The sequence below is a fragment of the Prosopis cineraria genome, unplaced genomic scaffold (genome assembly GCF_029017545.1).
Source record: "Prosopis cineraria cultivar Desert tree isolate PC_DT_omini unplaced genomic scaffold, ASM2901754v1 PC13, whole genome shotgun sequence".
NCBI lineage: Eukaryota > Viridiplantae > Streptophyta > Magnoliopsida > Fabales > Fabaceae > Prosopis > Prosopis cineraria.
In genome coordinates, this window is record NW_026555344.1 from 12,875,401 (window position 1) to 12,884,844 (window position 9,444).

The 9,444-nt window shown below is 31.7% G+C and overlaps 1 protein-coding gene across 4 annotated transcripts; it reads right to left on the reverse strand.

Annotated features, from left to right (window-relative positions):
- Window positions 1-3,630: 3,630 nt before the first annotated feature.
- On the reverse strand, window positions 3,631-8,823 carry LOC129291308 (uncharacterized). 4 transcript variants are annotated; one of them, XR_008588664.1, is made up of 4 exons: window positions 7,200-8,823; window positions 6,529-6,718; window positions 4,414-4,691; window positions 3,631-3,977 (listed from the first exon to the last, which is right to left on the reverse strand). XR_008588664.1 is itself a non-coding variant. In XM_054928597.1 (3 exons), the coding sequence occupies exons 1-3, from the start codon at window positions 8,787-8,789 to the stop codon at window positions 4,564-4,566; spliced, it is 1,908 nt and encodes a 635-aa protein (XP_054784572.1). In that variant the 5' UTR covers window positions 8,790-8,823; the 3' UTR covers window positions 4,128-4,563. The 4 variants fall into 4 exon arrangements, 1 of the variants encoding a protein (XP_054784572.1); XR_008588663.1 differs by having other exon boundaries at window positions 3,631-4,014; XR_008588662.1 differs by having other exon boundaries at window positions 3,631-4,048.
- Between the last annotated feature and the right edge of the window lie 621 nt (window positions 8,824-9,444).

The window sequence follows — 9,444 nt, forward strand, 5'->3', positions numbered from 1 at the left end:
TCAATAGTACCAGACTTAGCCTCAATTTTCTTAAGATGGTAGAGGTTAGAGGTTCTAGTCTAGGAAGACTCCAAATGACCTCTTTGGTGGGGTAAGAAATAACCCAAGTATCATATTGAAAAAAGTTGGGCCCACTGTTTAAGTAGTTAAGGCTCCAGTCTAAAATATCCTCTATGGGGTGGGGTGAAGGCTATTATACCTCCTCTTTCGCAACTCAATACCCAAAATTTGAAAATTCTTACTTTTTGATCTAATTTTTAAAATTTAAAATGTTGATTTTGCCTTTTGTCTGCTCACAGTGACGTGCTTTAGAAATTCATCCACTCGCTGTCAAGCTCTATGTTTTAACCAATTAACATGAGGCTAGCATTTACACATGATTATCTCCTTTGATTATCTCGTCTGCTAGCAGTCAAGGATAGAGGCTTCAGAAGTCTAAAAAAATTACCCTATTTTTACCCAAAAGTAGGAAAAATTTTCCTTAACTCACTAGTTATATGAGCTCATAATATTTGGGATGTTACATTGAAACTCACTTATCCAAACCCCCTATTCTGTCAACATTCATGAGTAGACAACTTCATTGAAGAACTTCTCCACAAGCAGAGATTGACAGAGAGCATAGCTCTTTCTAGTAGGGTTCGTTCACAAGCATTGACACCAAATTGTGTCATGACTATAGGTGGATATGAGCAAAAACTCCAATTTTCCTTTAATTCCATTTTAAATCCCAAAACTAACCTCATATTACCCTTAATAATCCTTACTTATTTCCTAACCTTAATTTGAAATTCTAGGATGTTATACAAATGACAAGTGAGTGTATTGCTCTTACAAGCAGGCATATAGAAAATGATAAATAGTCATAATGTTTTAACAAGAACAAATGTAAAAAATAACAAGTGTAATATTCTAATAAACATGGTGGTAGAAAATAATAAGTATATTTCATCTTTTTTATTCAATATTTTTGTCAGATGTCACGTTAAAGGCTTCAAAGTAATTTTAGAATGTTTTGATCCTTTTTGATAAATAAGTGTCTTCAACAGTCTTTCAATGTGATTTTCTCTTACTAGAATTAATCTTGGAAATACCGCATTGAAGGATCGCTTTAACATATTAAGTGCAAAAAAAGACTAAAGCATTATGAATTTACTTTGAAATTCCTAATATCACATATGATAATAACATTGAAAGTAAAAAGACAAAAATAGCCGTGCCCATCATCTTACCATCTTGTTATTTCCAACACTTGTGTTTAATAAATTATTATCATTACTTGTCATATTTTACATGTATGCTTATCAAAACAACACCTTCAATCGTTACTTTTTACTACCATGCTGATTAGAACATGACACTTATTATTTTTCATGCTCTGCTTATGAAAACATTATGATTTGTTATCTTTCATATACATGTTTGCAAAAATAATACTCTCACTCATTATCTTCCACCACCATGCTTGTTAAAATATTATTATTTTTCACACTCATTAAGACATTATGGTTATTTATTATTTTTATATGCATGTTTATTAAAACAATGCAGTTGTCATTTTTTAATATTATACTTCTTAGAACATTGCACTTGGCCTTTCCTACATTGCTTGTCATTTTCTATAAACTTGCTCATCAAGACAATATTTCTACAAGCTAAAATTCAAAAAGATTATTTTTCATCTTTTTTCATTCAATCTTATTTAGAGCTAGTAATTTGGCAAACAAGTCAACCCAAATCCGCTCAAAAGATTTATTGCCAAACTAAAAAAATTAATTTTTTAATATTCAAGCCTATTTGGGCTGGCTCAAAAAAATTCAAGCCAAGCTCAATTATAACCGTATGAAAAAATAATTTTTTAAAAAATATATAAAATATAATAAAGATTAATTAATTTTTTAAATTTTATGTCATTTTATATTAAAATACTATATATTTGAGTATATTAATATAGTTATTTTTTAAAAAATATTTATATTTTCATATATTTATTATTTTTAATCAATAAAATATTTTAAAATAATATTTAAAATATATTTTAATATTAATTTTTATATTTTAAGAACCAATTTTTTTTAAAAAAATTTTGAGTCTTCTACATCATTTTCGTGTTTAAAAAATATATTTTATATTTTTTATAAAATAAAAAATTAATTTCAAATTAAAAATAGAAATCAAATATGTACAAATTCCTAACTCTACTACTTGATAAACATAATAAATAGAATAATATTTTTAAATAATTATTTAGTTATCATCTACATCAGGCTTAGTTAAAAATTAAGAATAAACTAGAATAAAAACTCCTTATATGTAAGGGTTAAACAATATTAAAATTTTAAAAAATATCATTCTACTCATAATTAAATGATTTCATTTTATATAATATTTTATTTATTTTATATATTTAAATGATTTTATTTTATTTTATTTTATTTTATATAATACAATAATGTCTATTTTTCTCATTTTCTTAAAAACAAAAAATATAGTTTACCCAAAATTATACTCTCTCCATTCAAAAATATAAGATATTTTTTAAAAAGTTGGATGTTAAAAAATGTAAAACATTTTTAATCTTTAAAGATGTAATCATTATTTTTTTAAAAAAATGACCCTATTAATAGTGACTTTATATTTATTTTAAGATGTTTAATAAGAATAAATATAAAAAAATAGAATTAATTTAAAAGTAAATAACTACTTTATTGAGAAGTGTGATTAAATTAAAAATGCCTTAAATTTTTTAAGAAGAGAGAGAAAAATTTGAACTAATCAGAAACAATCATTTTAAATTAATCATCTAATTATGATTGAATTGAGATCAATTTGATTAATTTAATTAAAATATATAAAAAAACTTATATTACCATAATAAGAGTAATATTTAAATAACTAAAACATTAATTTATAAATAAATAAAATTTTCATAAATAAATTACACATAATACAACAAAACTTCTTGAATCTAAAATTAATAAGTTATTATTTTTTATTTTATTCTTTTAAAGTAAAAATAATATTTTATGTTTGACTAAATTATTCAAAAATTAAAATTAATTTAAAAAATAAAGAAAAATATTTTTAACAAGTTTCAAGTTTTCAGGCAAATCCGAATAAGTCCGAAAGTGTTAGGATCAAGTTTGATTATATAAATTTTTAAAAAGATTAAGATACTTCAAATCCGATTCAAATAAATTCAACTCGAACGCAAACCGAATAAACCCACTTCGCCAGAATTACAACCCTAAATCTTATTATCAGATTCGACGTCAAGAATTTTGAGAGTATATTCAGAATGCTTCGATCCTTTTTCATGATGAATAATGTCTTTCAATAGTCCTTCAATGTGATTTTCCTTTAAAGGGTTTCCAAACTTGTTCCTCTCCAACTTTCCAGAGTAAATGCCGTAAGCATAACCTAACCTAATCTAACCATTATCCCAGCAAATGAAATAAAGTATGCTGATTCTAATTCGATTAGATCCAATGTAAAACCGGAGACACAATAAACTACATGGAAATGTCACAAAAAACCCCATGACTTCTGGATGGCAAACGTCGACGTGAAGAAAAATGAGAAGCAGCAATTCGAGACACACCCAGAATTATCAATAAGGAGAAGCAAAGATGAAAAAAGCCACAATTTATTTACATTAAAAATGTGAATCTCCCCAAATACCAGAACCTGAATCTCTAACTCATCAATAACTACAAACACCAAAGTAAAGTGAAATATGCTTTGAAGCTTCAAAGAAAGCCTCATTCAGATTGAAAGAACAAACACCCGAATCAATCATTACAATGCAACATATTAGGAAAATGGAAGGGTACTTTGGGTATTATCCTTCCCTTTCCTTTGACATCTTCCACTCTCCTCCCATGGATAGAAGGCAGGAAACAAGTCTTCAATGTGAGTGGAGATGAAAAAGAGCCGAGCTTTCCTATCCTTTGTTCAAAAATCAGCAAACCAAACCGCTCCAGAATTGAATGCACATGTTAGTTTTTGTAGCCTCTATTACAGGAGATTTATAGAAACACTTGAACCCCTTAAAATCATTGAGTTAAAAATTTATTATCCCAAAAGTCAACAAAAAAAAAAAAAAAACTTATAGTTTTCAAACTTGGTGTTCAAATACAAATTCATTTATAAACCAGAACATCTGGTTATGGTGCTTCGGAAGGGAAATTTAGATACAATGTTACAAGTCATAAGCCACATTACATTTCGTGGTCCTTCTCCAAAAAATGCTTATTAATCAAACTTAAATATAGAAGTAGAGCATATGTTGAAGATTCGAAAAAAACCAACAAACTAATAAATATAGAGGTATTATTATGCATATATATGACTCTACTTACACGTATGAATAATGATTAAGCGACTGCTAAATTCAAATATGTCAATACTCACATTTTGCAAAGGATCAACATACAATGTCCAATTCTTTATATGTAGATGAAGAGGACAGCTATGATGACTTCTTCAACTGTGGTTCTTCCTTGCTCGTGATACTAAAATTTTATCATACCTTATTATCCTATTGGGTGTGGCAAACAGACCCTAAGCATCTAGGTCTGGACCTGGATATGCCGGTAGGCTCATAATACGCTTGTCTAGCACAGGACCACCAACCGTAAAATGATACAGACTCTGAAAGTTTGACCCTTTCAACCCAAGCAACTGATGCACTGCACCCAATAAAAATTCAGACTTTTCAGGATTATACAATAAAGCAACGAGAAGAATTTATCTTTAAAAAAAAAAAAAAAACCATCTATAAAACTTCGTAGAGCAAGCTTATTAAGAACAAACATATAAGTATGACAACGCACTTTTTAGTAAACAGATCTATTTTTGACTTGATTACAAGTTCAGATTTAACATGCGCATATTAACTAGTAGTTTCTCTCTCCAGAATATGAAATGTGCATATTCATTATCAACATAAACATCAAGGTTCATTAAGCTTCAAGGATAGATTTTGTCCAATCATAGTTCATGTGATGTCCATAATCCGACAGCTTCCTAACCTTCGCATTAGCACTGAATACTAATACATGGTTCAACCATGATGGCTGTTTCAGATGAAATACAGTTTCAAAGGATACAAAACTTAGAGTCTTATCTATATCGTCTATTGACAAGCAGGAGCCTTTCTACTGTACTCTAGTATATTCCAACTATTTTGCCTCATGGTTGAGCATACTAGGAGTACCAAACTGAATAACAAGAAATCTCAAACCAATCCATCCTCAATAATAATAATAATATTGTCCCTCTTTCCACTCTACCTCTCAGCAAATCTTTTGTGATGTATTCTTCATTTGCAACTTTCTGTTGCTCAATTCTTTTATATATGAAGGAACAAGAAGCACTGAGAATGTTGAAAAACTCAAAGGATCCTAGAATCTAGTAATTTCTTCTGAAAACTACTGTAGATAACATGCAGCTCATACAAAAACTGACTGGTGCTGACCACATTAAGGTAGGAAAATAGAATTCTATTTCAGAGAAACTAGTTACAGTATCTATAAAACTTCATTACTCTAATAACTGCAAATGGAGGATCTCAAATAAAAGACAGATAACAATCATAAGCTACCCTTTACAGCCTTCCTACACCAATTTATATAAATAAACATCTGATGCATAAGACTCACCAGCAGAGAAATAAGCATAATTGACACCCCATAAACATATTCTGAAGCAACTACATCCTAAGTGGGCTCATGCTCTACTCTGAATGGTAGCTAAGCAGTAACCACCCCTTAAATGACCAAGTCAGGCTTCTCCCAACTTTTCCCATCATTTTGGCTCAATCCAGCCCATATTTTCCTTCTGATATGAGTGATAATGGGTGCTGTTCAGAAGCCCAAGGGGTATGTTATCAAAAACACCTTGCCTTTGTTTCCAATAAGTGTCAAAAAGATGGAAGAAGTGTTTGATTCTGGAGCTGATCGCCTTGATTTATGAATGTGATTAACAGTGAAGTCTTTCTTCAATAAGAGACAGAAAACATTGTGTAGCTTTCAGTGAAATGAGTAAGCAAACAGATATTGGCAGCATTCTTTGAGGTACAACGTGATTGATTAACTGCTATGGTTCAATCATATGAAGCTTAGAATAAATCAATACTTGAAGTTGAATATCAGGGCAATAATGAACTTTCCACATCGAACATATTTTGTTCTGCTGTAACCTAGAATGAATAACTAGAAGTGATGTTTTTTATTGGTTACCAGGAGGGAAGAGAAAATATTTTAAATGGACTGTCCAGGGGTTGTAACACCACCAAAATTTTTATTAGAGATGAAGATTAAATTTCTCACTATCTGTATGATCCTCAAATTAAAATTAGAGAAGAATTACGAACATGACATTTTAATGAGTAAACCATAACACTTCTCTGCAACATGAAGCATGGATGTATTATGCAAATTATATTTACAACGAATAAATTGATGCAACATATGAAACACCGCCATACTGAGAGTTTCAAAGAAATGGCAAGGAAATGTGTCATACCAGGGTCATCAAAGAAGCAACCAATCCCAGTTGCTGAGATTCCAACAGCATGTGCTTCAAGATACAACAACTGTCCCAGGGCCCCAGTCTCCCAAAATAAACAAGGATACATCCACACATTCGTCTCACGCAAAGTGGGCTCAAAACGAGCTAACATACCAAGGCTGAAGCAACCATCACTAGCAATATCCTGCAAGTAAGAAGACACATTTATCAGGAAATAGAGATGCAAAAAGTTAAGGTTCTGGTTAGAAGTAATAAACTCATTCATTTGAGATATTAATTATAGACAAAGAGTAAACAGAAAATCCCAACTAATTAATATCCCAGAAATTCAGCAACTCCAAGTACAATAATAAAACAAGAGATGTTCAAATATTAAGCTGTTAGTATTCAGAAAAATCGACAAAAGCTTATTCACACAATAGTTACAAAAGGTACCAGATGGATGTTATGCCTGAAATAATTAGGCAGATTAGCACCAATTGCAGTGAAGTATTTCGTTAAGCCACTACACCTTACTGTGAAGAATACAGTCACTTTTTTAAATATTAATTAAAGTAAAAATCCAATTTTGAACACTTCTCCATTAAAGGAACCAAAAATCCCAGAAGAAAGGGAGACTATTCTTATGTCTCTATGCAACAAAACAACCACAAATAAGTATTCACCTGATGACATGAAAGCTGCTTAGCAAGCTGCTGACAATTGTATCTATAGAGTTCATATAAAGGTAGATCATCAGGGCAGCCCTCTGGTTTGGCCCATACAAAGTCAGGGCTCATAGATTTCTTGAGCTCGTCAAAATGATTTTCATTCCTCACCAAAAAATACAAGCCCCGTGGTAAACCAATCACCCTATGGACAAATAGAGCAGCGTGCACCTCAGCATCCCATGGAAAAGCCCGGAACGGCAATGCCTGTTGCCTCTTTTGTCTCTCTCCAGTTTGACAACCTGAAGGAAGACAATGTGATAGAATCTGATAAAATGTATCTCTCGACATTTCAGTAACTCCATCCATATCCACTGCACTTCTACGTGTCCTAACAACTTTCCTCAATGTATAACCCTTGTATGAGGATTCACTGTAAAGACCACTTTTTTGAAATGGATTTATAAAGAATCCTAGTCCCAATGTCAAAGGCTTCTTCACAATCTCAGCAGTCCTATAGATAATATCCCAACATATATGCTCTTTGCTAAGAGAATTTGGCTTTCCTTTCCACTCCAATTTCGAAAATTCAGATAAAGCAGAACTTAATTTTTTACAATCCACATCAAAATCACCAACTCCGTTGGGATAAACTAGTAAAACACAATCCGGATGCTCAAATTCAATCTCCGGAATTCTTCCTTTTACAGGTCTGGATGGAATTTCAAATTCAGGGAAAATTTGAAGCCCCATAAGATTCTTCAAATCTTCAAATCCCAATCCGTCTATAAGCTTCACATCCCAACCAAGCCCCGCAGCAGCCATTGCAACCGCAGCAATAGCATGACCTATGTCATGATTACAATACCTAAACGCTCGCTCACCGTATTTCCATGCCTCACGCCAGAAAATAGATGACAACCCAACAAGAAACGAATTCCGGGGGAAAAACTTTTCAAAGAATTCTGATGGTATTTCGGCTCTAACCTCCAAACCATGCTCCTTTGGGGCATAATGAGCAACAAAAGGTGAGTCAGAGAGAGATTCTATGGGAGGGGCAATAATGTAAGCTTCCGTTGGGTGCAAATTACCACTACTTGGGTTAACCCGGAGAGACCAAGTGCTGAATCCCGTGGTTTTCCAAGCAGAAAGAGCGAGAGAGTCATAGAAGAACTGAGAAATGGTGGATTTGGATAGGGGTTTTGCAGGAGGAAGAGAAAGGAACACAGAGGAGTACAACGGAGGTTCAGTTGGCAACGAAGGGTAGTGTAAAAGAGGAAGGAGAGGAGAAGACACATACCTGCGAAATGGGTTAGGTTGGTTGGCCCAATCGAGGCCGTGAGGGCCTCTGGCGTACTTGTTGAAGGAGTGCTTGGTCTGGTTGTGGTATTTGAGGACCTGCGAGAGTTTGTGTTCCTCCAAGTCTTGTTCTTCTCTAGGGTTGGCTTTGGAAGGGTAAGTTGAAAAAGAAGAAGCAGCCGGAGAAGAAGAGAATGACATGATGGGTATTAAAGCTTTTGGGTTTGGAATCACGACGGAGGTTGCAGGAAGAAAATGGAACAGCGGAGGATTCGACGACAAGAAGAGCCTAGAAGGGAGAGGCAGCATTTTCAACTACTCCTTGCGCCCTCACGCTTCTAAAATATTCCATCAGCATTTATAACTACTTGTGTTCGTTTTTGGAAGAATTGCTTACCCGACAATTATATTCAATTTTAATATATTCAGCAAATTTGTTATTTTATATAAATTTAAATTTAGATTTAAAAAATTATTTTATTTAAAATTTGTTCCTGCATCATCCAAGAGAAAATGAAACACGTATTATAAATGAACTATATAATATGATTTAAAGGGAAAAATTTACACACTTTGCTTTCATTTAGTTGTTAAAAATGATAAGAATAGAATGGATTAAAAAAATTAAAAAAAATAATTAAATTACCATTTCCTCTTATTTTTAGCAAAATAAAACTCAATATTATATATTATAAATGTAAGAATTATCATACTCTCAAAAATATTATGAATTATGACTCTCAACACCAGAAACTAAATTATCATTTTTCTTTAGGAATATAATTCAGTTATCCCTCTCCACATTTTGATCATTTTATTTTTACTTTTATTTTTTCAATTCATTTAATTTTCTTTTTTTCAAGCAACCAAACCGAATCTTAGTCTTATATATTGATTATGTTTGTTTCTAATTAAATCAAAATATGTAAATCCTTATGTATTATTTATTTTATAATAAATTATT